The sequence below is a fragment of the Benincasa hispida genome, chromosome 11, assembly GCF_027475165.1.
Source record: "Benincasa hispida cultivar pf3 chromosome 11, pf3_genome.v1.1, whole genome shotgun sequence".
NCBI classification, from domain to species: domain Eukaryota; kingdom Viridiplantae; phylum Streptophyta; class Magnoliopsida; order Cucurbitales; family Cucurbitaceae; genus Benincasa; species Benincasa hispida.
Genome location: NC_143488.1, coordinates 46,410,358 through 46,435,334, shown reverse-complemented (window position 1 = coordinate 46,435,334; position 24,977 = coordinate 46,410,358). Strand labels below are relative to the sequence as shown.

The 24,977-nt window shown below is 32.8% G+C and overlaps 1 protein-coding gene across 3 annotated transcripts; it reads right to left on the bottom strand.

Moving 5' to 3' along the window:
* Positions 1–4,070: 4,070 nt before the first annotated feature.
* Positions 4,071–8,348, bottom strand: NCLPP7 (nuclear-encoded CLP protease P7). Of its 3 annotated transcripts, none has more exons than XM_039047287.2 (3): positions 7,873–8,339; positions 6,791–7,217; positions 4,071–4,277 (listed from the first exon to the last, which is right to left on the bottom strand). In XM_039047287.2, the coding sequence occupies exons 1-2, from the start codon at positions 8,189–8,191 to the stop codon at positions 6,799–6,801; spliced, it is 738 nt and encodes a 245-aa protein (XP_038903215.1). In that variant the 5' UTR covers positions 8,192–8,339; the 3' UTR covers positions 4,071–4,277; positions 6,791–6,798. The 3 variants fall into 3 exon arrangements, with proteins under 3 accessions (XP_038903215.1, XP_038903214.1, XP_038903216.1); XM_039047286.2 differs by lacking the exon at positions 4,071–4,277 and adding an exon at positions 6,216–6,483 and having other exon boundaries at positions 7,873–8,348; XM_039047288.2 differs by lacking the exon at positions 4,071–4,277 and adding an exon at positions 6,216–6,302.
* Between the last annotated feature and the right edge of the window lie 16,629 nt (positions 8,349–24,977).

The window sequence follows — 24,977 nt, the reverse complement described above, 5'->3', positions numbered from 1 at the left end:
CACAATCGCTAGAGATGTATATCAACTTTATCTTGAGGAGAAAAAAAAGTTTAAATCATTTCTAGTTAAAAGCTCTTAAAGAGTTTGTCTTACTACCGACACATGGACTTCACTACAAAGTGTGAACTACATGGTCATCATTGCACATTTTATTGATTCTAAATGAGTTTTGCATAAGAAGATTTTGAGTTTTTGTCAAGTTGCTAATCATAAGGAGGAGACTATTGGGAAGATGATTGAGAGTTGTTTGTTGGAATGGGGGATTGAAAAAAAAAAAAATTTCATCACCGTTGATATTGCAAGTTCTAATGATGTGGCTATTTCTTATGTTAAGAGAAGAATTAAAAGTTGGAAATCGATTGTTTTAGATGGAGAACTATTACACATGAGATGTTGTGCCCACATTATTAATCTTATTGTGAATGATGGACTGAAAGATATGCATGATTCTATTGTCAGTGTTTGTAATGCTGTGAGATATGTTCATCACCTAAGAGAATGAAAAAATTTAAAGCTTGTGTGAAACAAGAAAAAATTAGGCTCTTGTTTGTTTAGATGTGGCAACTAGGTGGAATTCTACTTATTTAATGCTTGAACATGCAATTAAATTTGAGAAAGCTTTTAGAACTTTAGAGGAGGAGAAAGAGGACTCAAATTTTGTTGATTACTTCGAGGAAGATGACCGTGGAAATAAAAGATTGGGGCCCCCAAGTACACCGGATTGGTTGAGGTGTTTTTATTAAGTTTTTAAAAAGGTTTTATGAAACCACCACAACGCTAAATGGATCTTCATATGTGACTTCTAATATTGATTATAATGAAATTAATAAAATTCAGTTTGCTTTAAACAAATGGAGCAACAATACCAACTCTGTTCTAAGTATGATGACTATGAATATGAAGACAAAGTTTGATAAGTATTGAGGTTTTGTGGCTATGGTGATTGATCCTTGGTACAAGTTAAAGTAATTGAATTATTGTCTTTCCAATGTTTTTGACAGTGATGTGGTTAAGGATATGGTTGAGAGTGTGAAATTATATTTGTATCGTCTATATGACTTTTACAAATCACATAACACTTCTCCTCGAGATAGTCATAGTACCAATTATTCTCAACAATCAAAGACTGTCACTATAAATGAAGAAGATCATGGGATGGACGAAGAAATAGATGATCTGTTGATAACTTTTAAGAGATTGAAAGAATAAGAAAGTTCATTGGAAGTGGAGAATTATTTGACTTCTTATTTGTCTAACAAGGTTATAGAAGATAAAGATGATTTTGAGATATTGTACTGGCTACAAATATCTCATTTTATCAAAAATTGTTCGAAATGTTTTGGCAGTTCTGATATCTACCGTCGCTTCTGAATTTGCGTTTATAGGAGGGAGGATTCTTGATTCCTTTCGAAGTTCTTTGACTCTAAAAACAGTGGAGGCCGTGATATATACACAAAATTGGATTCGTGGTGGCTCAGTGTTACTAGATCTCCATCCACAACTTGAAGAGTTAGAGACGTGTGAAAATATTGAGTCAGATAATTAAATGATTTTTTTGTACATGTCTAAACTGTTTATTGTACACGTCTAACATGTATTATGCGCAAATAATTAATATATTTAATTTTGCACGATTCGTTTTGTAGAAAGTCCATCATCTTCTGTCCTTTTGAAATAAGGAATTGGATTTGGAGCATAATGATGATTTTAATGGTAAGTTTTGCTACCATAAGATCAAATATTATTATTACATATAAATTATCCTCTTGGTTTAATGTATTTGTGATTTTTTCAAGCATTGAGAATGAGAAGTGAAAAGACCAAAGATGAAGAAGAAAACTCACTCAAGTCATTCGTCATGCCTCATGTGCATTGGTGCTCTTGAATGTTGTTATTGAACTTAGCTTTTGAATGTTATTATTGAATTTTTTGTAATAGGCCACTAATCATTATTAAACTTGGACTTTTTGTTTCTATTTTGAATGTAGACTTGAATATTTTGTTTAAAGACTTCGAACTTGAACATTTGAATTGAATTGTTTGAGGAAGTTTCTTTTAAAATTTATATTGAATTTATGGTAGTTGTATTTTAATGTAAATATTAAAATCTTGCATAGATTACAATAGTACATGTTTTTTATTATTAAATTTTTATTAATTGATAATATATTTAGAATTAGTTCACTTTTGTAAATATTAAGGTTTATTAACCTACAAAAATCAAATTGTTCAATAGAACGGGAAGTAACGAAAAAGAACCGTCAAAATTCAAAAAAAAAAAAAAATAGATGACCCGACCTGACCCAATCTGGAAATTTTGGGTTGGGTTAGGTTGGGTTGACCCTTAAAAATAAACCGATCGCCCATTATTAGGCAACCTGATTTTTTAGGTTGGTCCACAAAATTCTTCCAATCCGAACCATGTACACCCCTATTGGCTAATAGTAAAAAAAGGCTTAATTTGATAAAGGGCTAAGAGAATGAGTTTATTACATGGAAACCACCTACTTAAAATTTAATATTCTATGAATTTTCTTAACACCTAAATGTAATAGGATCAGATGAATTATCCCTTAGTCGAAGTGCGTGTGAATTGGTTCATCAATTAAAGATTGAATGTCCATTTATTTTAACAAGCAAATGTTATATGGTTAATCAATTGTTGCTCGAGTATAATTGGAATGTGTATAATTTGGTCTCAACATTCACGAATGTCGAAGTATTTTCATTGATCTCTATAGAATCAAAATAATCAAACAATACTTTTAAGAAGAATCAAGATTTGAAATATTGATGTTGATAAGAATATTAAGATCTCAATTTTCTGGAAATATCGATGGAAATATCGATATCGATGAAAATTTTAGAAAAAAATATAGAATATGACGGAAATGGATACAAATTGTTATAATTAGTTAATAAAAATTTTATTGTGGCTTTAATTAGACTATAATTGACCATTTTTAATCACACTTTCTATAAAGTAAGACAACATTTAGATGTCTATTGTAAATGTACGTGTAAATGTTGATATGAGAGCATGAATTTAAAAAAGAAATGGAAAAATAATTACAAATTAATATAAAATTTAGAAATATTTTGAGGTAAAATGACGCGAAAATTATGAAAATTTTGGACGGCAAAAGAAAAAAAAACTCAACAATTCAATTTAAAGGTGAAATGATGTGAAAAAATTAATGAAAAAAGTTTGAATGAGATTAAAAATAAATATAGGTTATTTTTTGTGGTGTTTCTCAAGTTAATTTTTTTTTAAAAAAAATGAAAGTTTTTAGGAAAAAAAATAAAGCTAAAATTTGAGAAAAGTTGAAAATTTAAAAACTTAACACATAAAAAGGCTGCTTTTTTTTTTTTTTTTTTTTTGTTGAAAATGACATTGGTGTGCAAAAGTATAAAATTGTGTGTAATCAGAACCATAATTAAAAAACTTGAACCAGGCTAATATAGTTAATTAAAAAAATCGAAATTTCCTCAAAATGTTAATTTCTCGAAATCTCGAAATTTCATAAAAATGGAGGGGATCAAAATATTCTTGAAATATTTTCGAAATTTTGTCGAAATTTAGAAAAAAATGAAAATTTTCCCAATCAAAATTTCGAGCCATTCGAAATATCAAAAGTTCGATCGAAATTTCAAGATTTCGATGGAAGTTTTAAACTATGAGAACAATTAATCTCATGTATCCTTTTCGTCTAAAGGATAAATTATACATGGATGAAAAAACTAAAATTTAAATTTTACAAACTTTTTATTAAAAAATTGATATCTAACTCATAGAATCAAAACGAAAAGAATGAAGGAAGACTAACAAAAAGAAATTACCAACATTGCTTCACTTAATGTTTTGTTAATGATATTTGTTTTTCTTGAGTTGTGAGTTGCCAACCTTTTTTGAAACATTTCCGGTAGATCTTTTAAGGTGAAATCAAAAGTAAAGTCTCAAGCATCCATGTCCAAAATGGACAATATCATATTATTGCGGGTGGTTGTTCACAATCTATTTTTGCTTTTTATGTGTCTTTCTTCTGTCTTGATCTTGGAGCCATGCCCTCTTTTGGTAATATATTAATGTTTCAGAATAAATTAATATTGATAAATAATTCAAATTTTACAAAAATCTATATTTTCGACATTTTATTTACACTTGGGAAAGAGTCATACCACCTATGACGTTGGTAAAATTTTAAGTTCTTGCTTACAATGAGTGGTCTAGTCAAGTTGAGTCGCTAATTAATCCATCCACAGTGCTTAGAACTCACCTGAGAGACAAGTCATCAAGTAGCATTCAGTCCCCATAACAAAACAACTGCCTAAGTATTGCCTTTGTCCATTACAAAACTATCTTGGAGTAGAAATCTATAAGACTGTTGAGGAAAAACTAAGACCTGAAATGGTACAATTACTCAAAATGGAAGCTAGAACCTAAACATAGTTATACCTAGAGATATCTAGGAGATGCCATTTCCCATCTCCATCCCCGCTTTCCATTTCATTCTCCATCCCGTCAAGTTACCCATAGAGATCGGGACAAGGATTCCCCGCAGAGATTGGATTCCCACAAGAAATTTTTCCCCGATACTTTTTTTTTCTTTTGAAAAAAATAATTAATTTAAATCATTAATGTGATCAAATTTTAATTAAACAATTAACTCTATCATTTAAAAAAGTTAATCAACTTTTGTAATAGAAAGAAATAAATATAAATCAAATTATTCCCCTATATAATCTAATTTAAATATTCAATTTAAACATATTCATTATCTTGCCCAATAAACAATAAACTTAAAATTTAAATATAATATTTATATAGTAATAATAACATAATATTAGATAATTAAACTAACTAAATAAGGCTAATTAAGGCGGGAACGAGGAACGGGACGGGGCAAGGAATGCATTCCTCATCCCCGTCCCCGTTTAGCTTTTCTCTACTCCCTCCCCCATTTCCCGCTTAATCGAGGCCCGTTCCCATGGAAAAATTGGACATCTCTAATTATACCATTCTAGGTCATAACCACACCCATTTCAAATCCTATTTTCCACCCAAAATTAAATACTATATATATATATATATATATATATATATATATATATACCAAAAATACTTTTGAACCATTCATGAAAGGTCAAGTTACTATTGCAACTTCGGAAAAGAGATGGATTCTTTAAACAAAACAAAAAATTCAAAAGTATCAGTTGTGCCTTGTACTTACATTTTGGGATTGTTTGGGAGGCTGGAATATAATCAAGATTATTGATAATCAGGTAAGTGTTGGAATGAGTGAGGAATCGAGAACGAATGGAAATGAAATCGTTATGCGTGAAAACGATGGAAAAAATGGTTGGGTTGAAAACTGTAAAAACGAAATGAGTTTGGACAATCGGGCCCAAAAAGCTCAATCCAAACATAGGTTTTGGATTACATTACATCACAAATTCATTCCATTACGGCTTTCAAACAGCTCCTTTTTATATATTTTTTTTCCCCTTTCCCCTTCGAGGACTAATCTCACTACACAATCTAAAACACATCACGTAGAGCGGGTGCCATGGATTTGAACCCATAAGAGGAGACATTTCCTTGCCTACTAAGGCCATAAAGCACTCTCAGATGCACTTCCAATTGGTCAAGGGATCAAAAGACATCACGAAATGCCATGGATTTGAACCTATAAGAGGATACATTTCCTTGCCTACTAAGGCCATAAAGCACTCTCTGATGCACTTCCAATTGGTCGAGGGCGCTAAAAAGTAAAGCTAAATATACAAGAAATGCCTTCTGATGAAAGGCTATCAAGAAAGGCTCTACCAGTCTCTTTAATCAACGAGTACTATGAAAAGCTTGAAGAGAAAGAAAAGTCCTCCATATCTAACAAATCTGGGGCCATTAAGAACCAGAATCATGTGTATGAAGCAAACACTAATTCACTCAATAACCAAAAACGTATTACAAAACTACAGATGGAAGTGAAGGTTAGAGCATAGGACAACTGCATTAAATAATGAAACAAGCAGCAAAGGATTGAAACCATGCTGAAGAAACACAAAAATACTCCAAATATGGGAAAAGCATAAAACATTTTTATGGAATCCAGCTCAAAATCCAAATTAACCAAGTTTTGCACCGCGACAGAAGTCTATTCTTGGTAGTATTGACAATGTACACACAAATGAGCTTATCATAACACAAAGAAACCTTAATCAAATTCAGCCAGTTCTGATCTCATTGCATAAAAGTATGTGTACATGGACTGAAGTACAAATTCTCCCCAGTCTGATACGGTCTACAAAATTATGCCACGCTGTTGTAAGAATCTAATAAGAACCCTCTACTGTTTTTTGATAAATTATGCAGCACATGACATGACGTAAAGTTTACAGAGTTCCATTTCCCGTGTTATACCGTGGACCCTATCCATATAACTTCGCAGAAGTATATATTGTGATCCCTTGCTACATGATACTCTATAGAAGTGAACTAGAATCAGATACTATAAGGTCAAGAGTATAAACATCTACTATACGAGCAAATTTTTAAAATTTATTAAATTTCAAGCCTTTCTCTCAGATATGTTAATAAAAGCTGTCAATGCCTATATCAACGCCGAATACATAAAATAACAATACTGATCCAAACAGCCAAAGGGACATTTAGCCAAGAAAAAATAATTATTTGCATTCCATCTAGGAAGATAAGATTAACTTTTGGATAAATCTATCAAAAGTCAGTATGCAACTTGAAATGCCATATACTTTCACGTCAAGATCTTACCTCAAATCTTAGCTCGAACCTTTATCTTTGCCTTCATTACCAACTGCATCGGTCACCAGGGCTATGGGCCTTTGATCAATCACCTCGTCAATTATGCCAAACTCCTTGGCCTCTTCTGGGGTCATAAAATAATCCCTGTCCATATACTTCTGAATAATCTCTACTGACTGTGATGTATGCTTGGAATACAGCTCATTTAGTGCATCCCAAACCCGAACAATTTGTTTCGTGTGAATTGTCATATCCTTTGCTTGCCCACTGTATCCACCGGAAGGCTGGTGAATCATGATAGTTGCATTAGGAAGTGATCGTCTCTCACCCTTGGCACCAGCAGCTAGAAGAAGAGAAGCCATCGATGCAGCCTGACCCAAACAGATGGTGTTGATGGGCGACCTTATATACTGCATAGTATCATATATAGCAAGCCCTGTAAATACATGACAATTATTGGTGATACTATCAAAGGTGAAAACTACAAATCTTCTACGCAGGAAAGGTTGGCACTTCGAACGAAGTTTAAGATTATAAGTTTTGAATATGAAAGCAATTTGAAGCCTGTTTGGGGTAACAAACGGTGGAAATTAACATTATAGCCTAGGGGCCGGGGGCATGGATGCACAGTTCCAGCATGAGATTAGCCAAATTTCATAATTAGTGAACTGTGATAATTTGAAATTCTCTCTCTTTTTAGTACCGGGGTATGAGGATTTGAAACTCCAATCTCAAGTGAAGGAGTATGTGTCACTTTTGCTGATCAAATCTTATTGTTTTCTTGTGAAAAAAACATCAAATTGGGAGCATATAATACGAATTAGTTGTACTACAAATGTGCATATGGATGTGGTAACTACCACTAAACCCAAAACCCAAAACCAAAGAGATCAAACCTATAGATTATTTAGGGATGATCTCCCACTTCAATAACATGATAAAACAACCTTAACCTAATTTAATAATCTGTTCGTGCTCTTAACAACATTCTCAAAGTCAGAAATGACAAGTCCAGAAACTGATAGAAATTATGACAATGAAAAAAACAATGAAGTGGCTGTGAATAAGTAACATATATCTTTCAATTATACCGGCAGTGACGGCGCCGCCGGGGGAGTTGAGGTACATGTTGATGGGCTTCGAGGGATTCTCAGACTCGAGAAAGAGGAGCTGAGCAACCACGACATGGGCAGTATCGTCAGAAATAGGGCCATTGATGCAAATTATGCGCTCCTTGAGAAGACGAGAGAATATGTCGTAGGCTCTTTCTCCTCTCGATGTGTGTTCAATGACCATCGGAACCAAGCTGTAAGCACGACGAAAATCCCTCGTCGCCGTTCTTCCGTTGGCCGAAGCTGTGGATTTAGCAGCGAGCAGCATTGAGGTGGAAGCTAAACTCCTCCAAATCATGGCGAACTGGTTCGATTTGTTGGGATTGTAATCGAGGGTTTATCAGCTTCAACTTCAACCTCCAGATTTAAGAGTTTCTTCTCTTTCCCTCCCGCTCTCTCTTTTTCTCTGAAAGCCAAGTGAAATTTGGTTTTTTTCCCCTATGAATTTGTGGGCCGGAATACTGCTGCTTTTGCTTCCCTTGTAATGAGCCCATTAGGTTTTATTCGTTTAATACTCATTGGGCAAATATATAACACTAATTACACCCTCATTTGAAGAAATAGCAAATCACGAAAGTCTTTTGAAATATAGCTATTCACCTCGTGATTTGTACTTAAAATCACTCATAAATGAAGGTGAAAGATGATAATTTAGGTGAATGGTGATGACTGACGAATTACTTCTCTATGTGAGAAGAATAAGCAATGTGTCGAGGTGATCGTGGTTTACATACAATGTATACAAGCTTTCCTGAATCAAACCCAAGTATAAATCTGACTCAGGCTTCCTGATAAGTCCAGGATCGAATACAAGGATTTTTTACAGTCTAACGCGGCCCTAACATTGTCTCAATTATAGATGGGTTCCATATTAACGAGAGTGAAGATTATTTATACTAACCTCGATGTAGGCATGCAAGAAAATATAGGAGTTCAAGGGGAAAAAGGGAATCTATGGGTGAACAGTGCTAAGTGTTTGGGGGGTTATGTGTCGGTCCGAAGCTAGATGAACAAGTGCATGAAAGCGTAGAGTGGAATGAAGGTGATATGGATGCTTGTTTACAAATCAAGTGTGTGTATGCGTTAGGTCTCTATTCCTTAAGCCATGTTGTTCAACATTTCTCAATGCGAATGACACATGTATTCCTATTTTCTAGGGTGCATGTGTTGGAGATAGAGAATAGTAAAAGTAATCGCAAGTAGTTTTATCTCTAAACCTACTATGCGTCTGACTCAAAGCGCTCTTTAGTCAACCTACTCTCTCGAACAATTTAATTGAGAAATAACTTCAATCAAGTGATCAAGATGATTAAGGCATGAAATTCAAATATGCAATAACTCAGAAGAATGGCTGCCACACACAAAATTGAATGTAAACAGAGGAATCAAAAGTGGATCGATCAAATATAAGATTGAATTTAAAGATAGCAAATATGTTTACAACATTCTTAATTTAATCGAATGGCTGGTAAATGAAGAGAAATAAGTAAAGCTGCAGAGTTCAATCTCTTTTCCTCTTTGGCTTGATCTAAGTGCTTGTTGCAACCAACTTGGTGAAGATGTGATGAAGGATTCTCTCTCAAGCTTGGTTTCCAACACTCTTCTTAGTTCTTAGTCATTTGAATTCTCCAAAATTTCTAATGTCTCCCTCTTTCTCTTGGCAGCAAGCCTCCTATTTGTAGGTATTTTCCTCAGCAACTTGTGACAAAACTCACATTAAATTTCATGCCCTAGTCAACCACCTGGCATTTCAGAGCTTTTCAGACACCGCCAGTCATGTGTCTATACCTACATGTGGTGATTTGACAGAAAAAGCATGAGCCAATGAATCTCTTCTACGTCGGACATATTCGGACGCATGCCCTCGCATTAGCTTGGTATGGAACACTTGGTGAAATTTCTTGAGTTCATGCAATCATATGTGTTAGTAAAGCAAATCTAATATGAATACTACTTTTGTATATGTTGGTGATATATTAGGGAATTTCTTGCATTTTTCCTCGAGTTAAATGCATTTTTATCACAAAGAATTCTAACTGTTCCAATCTTTAAGAGATAATAACTTGTATTTCTACAAGTTATCAATAGCAAATTGTATGACAACACACGTGAGTCAGATTTTTGCTAATCCTTGTGAGTCAGTTTTTCGCTAATCCTAAAATACCTTCACCAACCTTTCTAATTCCATTGTAATTAATCTTGCATCTTTCTTAATTATACTATAATTAATTCATCAAATTTATAATGTGAACTCTATTGATTTTCTTTTAGATTTCCACCGAGAACTAAGTACCTCTTTCTATGCAGAAAATCTGGCATAAATTTTGTGATTTAATTTGAAAATAATTGAAATCTATATCTAAAAGATATTCTATCTTAAAAAAAATGTTTTGAATTTTTCAAAATCCTTTCTTAGACTACCTTTTTATATTTATATTATGTTTTTTTCCTCATCCTAGCCGAATCATATGTTTTTTAAATTGTTTTTATGATTATCTTATTATGAATTTTCAAATCTTATATTATATTAGTTTTTCTAACTAACTTATTATATTTATATTAGATTTTATATTAATCATAATAAATCATAATTTGTTTTTATGATTATTTTGATTTAATCCTGACATATTAGAAAACATCTCATTTTTATTAGTTATTCTTTTTTTTTTTTAATTTTGAATCATATTATTTTTTGTTCTAAATATTCCGTTGGCAAAACAATAATTTCATCAAATTTATAGTAAATACACTCTCACTCACGTGTTTCCACTTTTTTTAACCTTAAAATGCCCGAAACTTATTTTCAGTTACACTATAACTAATTTTGCCCTTTGCAGATTTTTTAGCATGAATCCTGATTTTCTCCTAAATTATTTTCCTACACTTTTTGAACTTTAGAAATTGAATGTACTCTTTTTGTTCAAGTATCATATTTGATCTTATCTTCAAATTCAAATTTTATTTTATCTAATTTTTTAGTTTTCATCTTTTTTTAGCTGTTTTTTTGTTCTCAATCAATGACAAGTCTACTTTGGAGGCTTGACTTAATCGATCAAATCCACTAGTGCATAAATGAAAGGCTTGAGTTAATCGGCCATCGACCAATAGTTCAAGTCGTAAAGTCTCTTTTTTCTAAAATAATTCCTATGAAGCCATTATGAGAAGGTAGACCCAACATATGGACGATGTTGGTATTAACCAGTTTGCGTTGGGTCTTAAACCCACCTCGACAGCTTTGATCAAGGAAGGAAGGATATACCATTGTCGAATATTGTTTGTTTCTCTTCTATCTATGAGATCTCCTCAATTGACATCAATACCACATCATAATTGGTTAGTAATTTCAATTGACGGCTTTTAATTGAGATTTTCATACTCCAATCTAAATCGTTTCTTTTCTTCATGAATACAATTATTTAGATGAAGTATTTATCAGTCTAGCTCTCATTTTCTGAACTGATATTTTGGGTCTAGAAGGAGAAAAAGTATTGTTACAGAATTTTGGGTAAGTTTAGGAGCAATTTAGATGGTTTGGTTAATTGATTTTCAATTGTGTATTTGTTGGGCATAACTTGGAGATTAATGACAGTATATTTATAGGTCATGTAAATAAGTATCACTAAAAATTTTCACACAAAACCTTTGATTACTGCAAAACTCTCATCTGAATTAACTAATTTTTTCCTTTGCACGTTTCTTTTATCATAGATCTTTATTTTCTCCTAACATCTGTTTTAAATCATAAAATCATATTGTTATTTAAATATCAAAACTAAACCATTTTTTTTTTCAAATATCATTTTATTTATTATTTTGGTTTTTTAATATTTTTTCAACTTATTTTATGTTTTCACATTTTTATTTTTTAACTAGTTTGAATATTTTATACAATCAAATATCAAATTTGAATACATATATAATGCGAGTTTTTTTTTTTTAAAAAAATAACTCAAGTTATTTTAATCCAACAGCGGCGCACGCCCTCCCCCATCTTCTTTGCGCTAATGGCTTCCTTAAAGTAGTAGAGAGTGAAGACAAACCAATCATATTTAAAGTAGTGGAGTGGAGGAAATTATGGCTGCGATGACATATTTAGAAACAATGTTTCTATCCATGAAAACACCATTGTTAAGGGTTGAGGTCAGCGATGGAGCATGTGTCAAAGGAGTTGAGATAGAAAAAGATGGAACTAAAGTGATCATTGGTGGCTCCAAAGGAGCAATGAATAAAGCCGGTGGAAAAGGAGTCGAAGCCAAAGCTGGTGGTGAAATTTGGGTGGAAGGAAAGGGAGCCACATCCGACAGGCAAAGGATGAAGATAGAATTGAAGTCAGAGGTGTCACCACTGTTGGTGGAGAGCCAATTTTAGAGAGGAAAATGGCGATGATTTGGTTGGAGAAGAGGTCGGCGTGGTGCTTAGAGCTTGGCCAAGAGAGACACTGATAGTTTTTAGATGTTTGTTTTAATTACGGTGTAATTACAAATGTTTCTTAATAAGTCAATTACATGGCTGGGGTAGTTTAGACTTTTATAAATTTGTTTATTATTTATTTTTAATTCATTCTGTCATTTTTATAAATGAAATGTTGATTTGCTATTTTTATAAATGAAAAGTTAAAATATGCAATTCCTCCTATTAGCCCTACTCATTAGAGGTGTGCACGGTTTGGTTTGGTCCAGTTTTGGACAAAATCAAGGACTGAACCGAAGTGCTTGATTCACACTAAAGAAGAACCATCTAAAACCGATTTTCCTAAGTTTTGGTTTTTAAATCAAACCAACCTAATTTGGTTCAGTTCGATTATTAACCATCCAAAGCCATGGAAAGAGTACAAACATGAATTTATAGCTCTTAATTGGGGGATGATAGAGCTCAAAACACACTAAAAAACCATGGAAAGAGTTCAAAATGAATTTCGAAGCATTGTTAGTGAAGAATAGAAACGATGTTTAAAAAAATTGTTGCCTAACTAATTACTTGAGATGGAAGATGGAACTTGGAAGTGGGAGAAGAATGGAGATGGAAAATTGAGATGGAACTTGATTGTGACATTGACGGCCGACGTGGAAGTGTGACGTCTACGACAGCGACTAGACGAAGACAAGATGGAAGGGTGACTCACAACCATATTGCATGAGTGAATGAACTAACGAAGGTATTAAGTTGCGACAATGACATGGAGGTGGACGAAGACGAGAATGAGATTGAGGTGAAGTTGTGAAGGGGATGCGATAATGTGATGTACTAATTTAGGGTTTCCATTTTTTTTTCTAATTTCTATTTCTTTAGTTGGAATAATCAGGTATGTGTTGATTTTTATGTTCTAAAACTCATGGTTTGTAAACAATAAACTTATTCTGATAAATTCAATAAATTTGTTATTGAAGTTTGATTCAATAAAGTTGTATTGAATATATGAATTGTTTATTTCGTTTTAGAAATAAATCCAATAAACTAAAAGATCCATGACTATTACATAAGTACTTGAACTTTATGTGGAGACATAATAGTTGATCAGGTTCAATTAAATAGTCTAAATAATCTATAATATATGAATAAGGTTAGGTGCCTTATTTTGGTAACACTATCGGCTGCGGCCCACTCTATAGTTGTTACAAAGAGTTGTAAAGTGCTACAGACGACGTGATCCTGATTTGTACATGTGAGGACGTGAGGAGTGGGAGTGTCATGTGTAATATGTTTGCATAAGATCGGACCACGAAATAAGTCACTCTTACTTCATAACGTTGTTTATTGTTTAAGACTGACTATTTCATAACGATGACCTAGGTAACTTAACCTTAATCCTGAGCTAACTATGAGTTCCTGTTTATTCGAGATTATCCTTAGATTTGCATGGGTGAGTGTTGGCTCAACAAAGCTGACTTAATAAGCCTCCCATTTCAGGGGTAAGATCGGGTAGATAGCTGGGGACATGGGGTGCAAGATGAAATTCACTCCTGCCCAGTATAGGAATAGTAGAGAGGTTGTTCCCTTAAGTATTAACTCCGGATCTTGAACAAGTGACCTCACCCTCTTTTTGGCCCGATGGGGACTTGGTTTGATGATTGGATCACAAACCAATTTTTCATTAGAGGATTAATGGGACAAGAGGTAATCTTGGGGTAAAACAGCCATTTGAATTAGCCATTATTACGAATAACCTGTGAAAGGTTAACTTACAAATCATGGTTATATCGAGTGGATACAATATATCTATAGTGAGGGGAGTGCAACTATGACCTTTAGTAGAGTGACCCATTAATTAATTAATGGGGATTAATTCAGTATAAAGAGTTTAGCCAATTAATCTCGGATCGTTGGAGCCATGATCTGTAGGTCTACTAGGTCCCCTACTAGCTCACAAACGGATTAGCCTTAGAGTAGCGTGATAAGTTGATTTAGCCTTAGAGTAGCGTGATAAGTTGATTTGAATAGTTCAAATTAGAATTGAGAGAATTAGTATTTATGTGATATGATTACACGTTTAATTTTGGGATTAAATGGAATTTGAGAATTGATTAATATTTAAATATGATTTAAATATTAAAATCATTAATAAGGATTCATGAAGGTGGAATTAGTGTTAAATTAATTTAATATTTGATATTAAACTAATTGAATTAATTAAATTATTTAATTAATTACTAATTACTAATTTTATTAGAAAAATAATTTTGAATTACTTTTTATAAAACTAATATAATTTCAATTTTATTGTTAAAATAAAAACTGAAATTGAATTAATTGGAAAACCCACAATGTGGGATATTTCCACTAAGAGTTCCTAAGCATCTTAGTCATCAAAACTCACCTAATTCCACCAAGGAGGAGGCATAATTGGAATTTCATTTGGATGAAAGTCATGCAATATATTGCTCAAATTCTTAGTGGAATGGGCAAGAATTAAAGAGATTTTTGTTGAAAATTTTGTTTGAAGAAGTGGTCTTCATTCTGCTAAAAGCCAAAATAACCTTTCTCCTCCATTTCCCTAATTCAAGCTTATTCTGAGTCTCACAACTCAATCTATGGCACTAAGAGAATAGTAGGTTGTGGTGGTTCACAACCAAAGGAAAAGGAAATTGCAGTTGAAAATCACGATTCAAGAGGTTCTTCAAAGGTTAGTGTTGAAACCCTCTTTTTAGTTTATGAGTGTGCTGAATTTGAAGCTAAAATTAATGAATTAGAATGCTTAATGATCTTGTTTTCTTCTGTTGCATGTTTCCTAAGTCCAACATTATATAGCAGTATACACTATCATTTGGAAAAATAGCAAAAGACGGGATCCTTTTGAATTATAACAAAATGCATGAATGTCACGTGAGTCCAATTTTCTGAAATCCTAAAATGCTTTCATTATCTCTTTTAATTGCACTGTAATTAATTCGACATCTTTGTTAATGAAACAGTAATTAATTGCTCAACTATATATCTCAGTAGTCTTTCAACATCAACTAAGATCATCATTTCAAACTAATAATTTGTCATAGATCTCAAGATTTAATAGTTGCCTTTAATTTTCGACTAGTTTTCAAATCTTCTTTTAATTTTTAAATATCATATTATTTTAGTTATGCTAACTAAGATTTGTTATTTTTATATATTTTCTATTAATCTTAATCAAGATTCATAGGTTTTAAATTATTTTGAACGTTATATTTATTATCTTTTTGTTTCCAACATAAAATATTAGAATACTGACAGAGTTAGCACGCAATAAACAGAAGCAATTAACAATCTAAGCATTCTAACTACATCAATTTTAGTAAAAAAAAAAAAAAAAAAACATGCATATGGTTTTCAATACAAGGGTTTTTGGAGAATACCTTTGATGTTTCCTCCGAATTGCTTGAATTCTCTACAGATTTCTTCTTCAATCTATGTAGTAGACTACCACAAAAATTTTCTCTACTAATCTCAGGCCTTAGATTAAGTGATGGAACTCAAATTGGGAGGAATTTGGTGTGAGTTTCGAGAGTTGAAGAAGTAAGAAAAACAAGGTTTTTCTTTTTAGCTTTTTGTTTTGCATGAACTTTAAATTTGATCTAAAAACTCAACTTATCTCTAATCCATGCATATCAAACTGCTAGAGATGAAGCCACTCAATTTTCCAAAAATTGAGTGGCATGAGGTGGATTTAATGGAAAATGTGGGATTATCCCACTTTCCATTAAATCTCCATTATTTAATCCAAAAATTGAGTTAATTTAAATATAAAATTTTATTTTAAAATTGAATTTCAAATTCAATTTTAACTAGATAAATCTTATAATTTTGAATTGTATAAATTCAAAATTCAATTATACTAATTTAGATAATTAATTAAACCAATTTAATTTATTTAATTTAATATCAAATATTATATTAATATAACACCTCATTAAATATTTAAATCATATTTAAATATTGTCAACTCTAAAAAAACCGTAACGTTTAATTCGACAATTAAACATCAATTATATCAAATATAATAATCCAAACCCAAACCGAGTTTGAACATTTCAAATTCTCTCAATACGTTATTCTAAGGTTTAATCCTTTTACAAGCTAGTAGAGAGATCTAATGGACCTACAAATCATAAGCTCCAACGATTGAGATTAACGGGCTAAACTCTTTAAACCGAATTAATCAATATTTGTTAACTACCGAGACACATCACTATAGCTCAATAGTTGCACTCTCCTCACTGTAGATATATTTCTGTTCACTTGATTTAACCATAATCAGTAAGTCGATCCTTCACATGTCGTATACACAACTATGTCAAAATTACCGTTTTACCTCAGTAATACATCTTGTTTTTTAAGTCTCCATTGATCCTCTATTGAGCAATTGGTTTATGATCCAACCAATAAACTAAATCCTCTCAGCCACGAGAGGGTGGGACTCCTTTGTTCAAGACCAGGAGTCAGTTCTCAAGGAAACAACCTATCTGTTGACCATAAGATGGGTCGAAGTGAATTTCGTCTTGCAAGACTATGTCCCCAACTATCTATCTAGTCTTACTCCTAAAATGGAAGGTTTATTAAGTGGCGATGTTGAACCACTCTCACTTATGCAGATTAAAGGATAATCCCGAATAAATAAGAGTTCATAGTTAGCTCAGGATTAAGATCGAGTTACCTTAGGTCATCGAATTCAAATAGTCAGTTTTAACAATAAATGGTCATATAAAGAAAAGTGACTATCTCATGGTCCGATCTTATGCAAACATCATTTGCATAGGATGCTCCCACTCACATGTCTCCACATGAAGGACTTTGGGATCACATTGTTTGTATCAATATACAAAGCGGATCATATCCATAGTGTTTCTAGAATAAGGTACCCAACCCTATCCATATACTTATAGACCTTTTTGGCTATATACTACAACTTGATCGTCTCTACATAAAGTTTAAGAATTTGTGTTATAGCCATGAGTTAGTTTATTGGATTTAGAAATGAATGCAATTCAATAACATCTTTATTGAAAGAAATCTCAATAATATCTTTATTGTGAATAGAATATGTCTAATGTTTACAAACTGCGAGTTTTAGGATATTTCCAATAAACTTCCACTTGGATTAAAACTCTAGTGGGTTTAAATATATACAAATATACAATGTTGAGTATGAGAAATAAATACAATAAACTAGAATATCTATATACCCATGAATTCGCCCACTTGCCCTAGCTTTATGAAGCTCGTAGTCCTAGTCCTACTATGTGACTCTCAAACACTTTAGTCGTGAGGGCCTTAGTAAATGGATCAGCTAAATTGTCTTCTAAGGCTATCTACATGACGATCACGTCTCCTTTGTGTACTATCTCCCTTATGAGATGGTACTTATGTTCGTTGTGTTTTCCTCGTTTATGGCTTCTTGGTTCTTTTGAGTTGGCAATTGCTCCACTGTTATCACATTATAGGGTGATTGACAGATGCATATTTAGAACCACTTCTAAATTAGTCAAGAACTTTCTAAGCCATTCTACTTCTTTGGCTGTTTCATATGCAGTTATATATTCAACTTCCATGATTAAGTCAGCAATACAACTCTGTTTAATACTCCTCCATACTATAGCTCCTTCGTTAAGAGTGGATACTGATCCCGAAGTAGATTTCCTAGAATTCACATCGGTATGAAAATTAGAATTAATGTATCCAGTTAGGATCAAATTCTTAGACCTATACACAAGCATATAGTCCTTCGTTCCCCGAAGATACTTGAGGATGTTCTTAATTATAGTCCAATGACTATATCTAGGGTTGGATTGGAACCTGTTGACTATTCTGACTACAAAACATATGTCTGGACGTGTACACAATATAGCATACATAAAGCTTCCAACTGCTAATGGATAAGGAATTCTTTTCATATCCTCAGATTCTTGAGATGTCTTAGGACACTGTTCCTTAGAAAAATGAATTTCATGTCTAAAAGGTAATAAACCTCTTTTGGAATTTTACATTTTATATCTTGACAACATCTTGTCAATATAAGATGCTCAAGATGGTGTTAGCGTTATGTTCTTGCGATTCCGAACTATTTGGATTCTAAGAACATATTGTGCATCTTCTAAATCTTTCATTTGAAACTGCGATGCTAGCCATCTTTTTACATCAGCAAGGAATCCTACTTCATTCCCAATGAGCAGGATATCATCAACATATAGTACCAGAAAAGCTTTGTAGGTCTGTACCTTACCAACTTGTTTTCTCTTGTAGATCCACTTACAACCAATAGGTTTTACCCCATCTGGTTGATTTACAAGTTCCCAGACAGAATTGAAGTACATAAACTCTATTTCAAGGTCCATGGCTTTTATCCATTGGTCTTTATCTACATCTTCCATTGTCTGTTTAAAGGTGAATGGATCCTTTAAGCCATCATCAAGTATGGCGACCTGAATTTCTATTAAATCCATGTATCGGTCAGGCTGTTGCACAAACCTCCCATTACATTGGACATTCTCAATTCACGAGAAGGATGTGATGAACTAGTTTCATCAACAACTTTTGTTGAAGGACCAACCTGATCAACAACTTTTGTTGATGTATCTATAGATTCTTTGGACATCTCATTTAATACTAGTTTTCTGCGAGGTTGACGATTTCTTATATGGTCTTCCACTAAGAATTTAGCATTTTTCGATATAAACACTTTGTCTTCTTGAGGATCATTAAATAGACCACCTTTTGTTTCTTAGGGATATCTTACAAATAGGCATACTTTAGAACGTCGTTCTAATTTCTTAGGGTTTTGCACCCACACACGTGCTAGACATCCCCAGACTCTGAAGTGACATAAACTTTTATGTCCTCTCCATAACTCGTACAGTGTTTCTGAAACACTTTTTAAGGGAACCTATTTAAAATATATACCACAATCTGTACTACATACCCCCAAAAGGACTAAGGTAACTGGGCATAACTCATCATTGAATGAACCATGTCTAACAGGGTTCTATTTCTCCTTTCTTCTACACGTTTTGTTGTGGTGTATCAGGTGCAATAAGTTGGGATTGAATTCCATATTGTACTAGATAGTTCTTGAATTGCAAATCCATATATTCGCCACCTCGATCTGATCGAAACTTTTTAATATTTTTACCTAATATGTTCTCAACCTCTGCCTTATACTCTCTGAACTTTTCAAGAGTTTTGGACTTGTGATGCATCATGTAAATATAGCTTTATCTTGAATAGTCATAAACAAAACTGGTGAAATACTCAGATCCTCCTTGAGCTCTAACATTCATCAAACCACAAAGATCTAAATGTACAAGCTCTAGAAGTTCTTTGGTGCTATGACATTTTCCTAAAAAATATTTGTTTGGTCATTTTCCCCTCAAGACATGACTCACATGGAAGTAAATAATTGTCTTCTAACTAATTTAAAAGTCCATTCTTTACTAGTCTCTCAATTCTGTTGAGATTTATGTGTCCAATTCGTAAGTGCCAAAGATAGGTGTTAGGAGAAATTTTTCGTTTCAGCTGTTTAAACATCTCTATATTTAAAATAGCTTTTACCTCAATTGATTTTAACATATATAAGTTATTTTCAATTTTAGTATAACACATTTGAACACCTCTTGAATTAATGAACATTTCATTTATATTAAAAGCAACTTTGTACATATGTTTTAATAAAGGAAATAGAGATCAAGTTCCTTTTCATATTAGGTACATAGTATATATTTTCCAACAAAATGTAAGGATCTCCAAAAAATAACTTAAGATTTCCCACAGCTTGAGTTGAAATGACTTCACCTATCCCATCTTGAAAGTCATCTCGTTCTTTATCAGCTACCTCCAGGAACTAGTTTCCTCAATGAAAGTGCAAATATGATTAGCGACGCTTGAATCCAATGTCCAAGTTAAATGAAAACTTTCCATTAAACATGTTTCAATTACAAGTAAATTAAATTTACCTTGGTTTTCCTTTTTAGCTTTCTTTTCTACAAGATATTAGGGTGATTCCTTTTCCAATGCTCATCCTCGTTTCAATGGAAATACTTTCCTTTTGCAACTTTTATTTTGATTTTTTTAGCAGTAGCTTTCTTCTTTCCTTTGCCCCTTTTCTTCATTTGGATACTCTAATACTTTGAAGGACCAAACTTCTTTTTAGTTTCATACCAAATGTCGACCCCTTCTGAAATTTCTTTTGGGTAACATATTTGCTTCCCCTTCTTGATCTTGATTTTTCATCAATGATTGCTAAGTCTGGAGTTCATTTAAAAGAGTTTCCAAATTGTACTCGTTTCTATTCATCACAGTGTTTGTGCAAAAAGTTAGGAAACTCTTTGGAAAATATTCCAAGATCATACTGACTTGACTCTTTTCGTCTATGACAACACCATTCACTTCTACTATATTGAAGTGGACCATCATATCTAGGACGTATTCTCTAACAGAGGTCCCTTCCTTCATACGGGAATTTTAAACGTATTTAAGAGCATTGTGTCGTACTGATGAGGACGGTTGTCCAAACATCACTTGTAACGACTCCATGATTTCCCTAGCGGTGACCATGGTTTCATGCTTTTTATAAGCATATTAGATGTGCTCGCTAAAATGTAGGCTCAAGCCTTTTCATTAACCCTAAACCATGTTGGGAATGTCCTAAAACTCACAGTACGTAAATGTTAGAAACATATTCTATTTATCAATAAAAGTATTATTGAGTATTTCATTCAACAAATTGTTATTGATATTGCATTTTATTATAAAAATTCAATAAACAAATCCATGGCTATAATATGAATACTTTAACTGTATATGGAGACATAATATGGATGAGATTTGGTACCTCGTCCTAGTGACACTATTGGATGCGGCCCACTATGTATACTGATACAAATGATGTGATCCCAAAATCATTTCTGTGGAGGCATCCTATGCAAAGGATATTTACATAAGACTAGACCTCGAAATAGTCACTTTTCTTTAAAACGACCGTTTACTGTTAAAATTGACTATTTCAAATTCAATGACCTAGAGTAACTCAATCTTAATCCTAAGTTAACTACGAACTCCTTATTCGGGATTATCCTTTGATCTGCATAGGTAAGAGTAGTCCAACAACATTGCTCAATAAGCCTCCCATTTTGGGGATAAGACTGGATAGATAACTGGGGGCATAGTCCCACAAGATGAAATTCACTCCTACCCAATTTAGGGTTAGCAGATAGGTTGTTCTCTTAAATACTAATTCCTGGTCTTGAACAATGGGGCCCCACCCTCTTATGAACAAAAGGGTCATGGTTTATTAGTTGGACTATAAACCAATTATTCGATAGAGGATCAGTGGGAGCTTAAGGAGCAAGATGTATTTATAGGGGTAAAACGGTAATTTTGACCTAGCTGTAAATACGAACAATCTATGAAGGATCGACTTACTGATTATGGTTAAAGTGGACAGAAATATATCTACAGTGAAAAGAGTGCAACTATCGAGTTATAGTGGTGTGTCTCGGTAGTTAACGAATATTGATTAATTCGGTCTAAAGAATTTAGCCAATTAATCTCAAATCGTTGTAACTTGTAGGTCAATAAGATGTCTCTACTAGCTAGTAAAATTATATCTTGGATTAGTGAATTGAGCAGATTTGAAATATTCAAATTTGAAATAGGGATTTGAATTTGAAGGGTTCAAATTCAATTAGGGTTTTTTGATTAATTATATTTGATACAATTAAAACGTTTAATTTTGTTTATATTGAACGTAATCGGAGAGATTAATATATTTAAATATTAATTAATATCAATAGGATTTATGTATGTATTAGGTGTTTAATCAATTTAATATTTGATATTAAATTATTTTTTAATTAATTAATTAAATTTGTTTAATTAATTTTTTAAATTAAAATCAAATTCCAATTTTAAATTCAATTTTGGAAATTGAAATTTTTAATTTAATAGAGAATTAAATTGAATAATTGGAAATTGGAAATTGGAAATTTTCATGTTAGTGGAATTTTCTAACTTCTTCCAATTTGGGTGAATTAATCCCGAATTGGACACCTTTCTCACTACCTTAGTGCGATTGAAGTGTCAATCAGCTGAAAGTAGTACTTGCATGAATTAACTCTTTAGAACCTTCAATTTTCAGAATTTGGGATTTCATGCAACTGTTTTTTGTGAAATTCATATTTCTCTCCAAACCCTCCTCCTTCTCAACCCCAATTCACCCCAATTCAGAGATTCTACCTCTCAATCCGAATTAGAGGATTGTAGAGAATGTCTTTGTGGTGGTTTGCTATGAATTTGGAGATCCAATTCGTAGAGAGAAGTTGGAATTGTTGAGTTTTAACAAAGGTATTATATTTTTGAAACCCTCTTTTGCAATCTTTGTTCATGCATGCTTTTAAAACTCAAATTAAATATATTTAGAGTGCTTATTGATTCTGATTGCTTCCGCATTTTGCATGATTACTCTGTTAACCCATCTGTCATAAGCATCTTGAACATTTTAGTTCCCTTTTGAACTAGGAAGAGGAGGATATTCCTCCATTAAAACAAACCTCAGGTCATCAACAACTAGTATTGTATTAATGTTGATTTCTAGTTCGAGTAACCCTCGCCAATGAATTCATCGGAAGCTAATAGTTGGATATTGAGTTCGACATGCTGAAACATAAAAAAATTCTATCATAAATTGTATCTAAATCCAAATTCGTTTTAGAAAAAAGTAATAATGTACCCATATTTCATTATATTTTAGTAAAAAAGTAAAAATTCTATCATGATATTTTAGTGAGTCAGAATAGATGTTACCAAGGGGTAGACAAATAATCCTTCACTGAAGCAACATTCTTAACTAAATACTAATTCTAGAATAACTCTGTATTCTATTAGTTATCTAGTTACCGTTTTCGGTTAAGAACTTACTAACACTTAATAACTCTTGTAAGTATGACCCTCCATTGTCAGTTTTCATAGAATGGTATCAACAAGACCCCGAAGTGGAAGACAATGTTGGAGATGGAACTAAGAAAACTTTATTCATTTCTGAAGTTCGAGTTGTTCCGAATCCTACATTACAACCCCCCGAGGGGAAAGCCGTAGAAAAAATGACTAGCTAATGCCGCCTAAAAATAACAGTAGGCACAACATAAGAATCCCACGGTTCAAGCTAATGGAAGAGACCGTAGAATTTGCTGACACATTTTCTGTACCCACTTACTATGAACTATTTCCCCTATTCACCTTGCTATTAACCTATGGAAACACTTTTCAAGTGGAGTAGTCGCATTGAAAGCGACATGAAACCGAGCATAGATCTCACGGTGTGAACTCTTAGGGACGTGAAAGCTAAAAAATAATATATCATATATATTATTAATCTCCCACTAAAGTGTTCTGATTATTCGGGTATATTCTTTTACTTAGGTACATTCCAACTATAAAAAATCCTAAATCTAGGTGGTTTATCCAAGTATAAGGATTATATTTGGATTTCAACATACGATGTCTAAGTGATAAAACCGTGTCATTACCTCACACCGCTCATGCATGCTCATAAAACCGCCCATGCATGCTCATAAAACCGGGTTAACAACGCTCAATAATTTGGCTATAATTCTCAGGTAGCAGGTGTTCCGTAAACCGTCAACTTAAGTACCTCCAACCTTAGAAAGGATTATAGTCCGATTTGAGTTTGTAACCAAAGTTTTATAAGATAATGACCCATTTTAACTATTTAAAACAAGTTGTTATTAGTTAACTCTAAGTGAGCATGCTTCTTATCTTTGTTAGATTTCAAATATCTAACTCATTTTATAATACTTTATAAAACTATCGACATACTATAACATATATCAAGCATTCCACAATTTAATATAATTATATTAAAAAAATAAAATCCTAAATCATGCATACTATATATTATAACATACTATAACATACTTTCAATGCATGATACATGCTTCCTATGGTGAGATTTTAAATCAACATGGCATACTTTATGCACAAACAAGATTTAATTTAATTAAACATACATTCATAATGCATAAATAATTAACACATAGACTGAAATGGACTAGTTTTGGCATCCTAAGCAAGAAAACAAGCTAATTATTACATTAATAATTGAAAAACAACATCTAAAAGCCTTTAGACCGCTCGAACAGACCCAAATTGAACCCAAACAACCTGAACTGGACCTCAAAGGCTTAAAAATGGGCTGAATCGATAAAAAAACATGCTGAACTGGACGTCCAAGACTTGAATCGGTCAAACCATGAGGATCAAGTTCTAGTATGTAGCCAAAATGGTCTATAAGTATATAGATGAGATTGGGTACCTCATCCTGGTGGCACTATTGGATGCGACCTGTTTTATATACTGATATAAATGATGTGATCAAAAAATCATTCATATTTAGACATGTGAGTGGGGGCATCCTATGCAATGAGTTTGTATAAGACCAGGCCTCGAAATAGTCACTTTTCTTTATAACAATCGTTTACTGTTAAAACTGACTATCTCAAACTCAATGACTTAGGGTAACTCGATCGTAATCTTGAGCTAACTATGAACTCCTGTTTATTCGGAATTATCCTTTGATCTACATAGGTGAGATTAGTCCAACAACA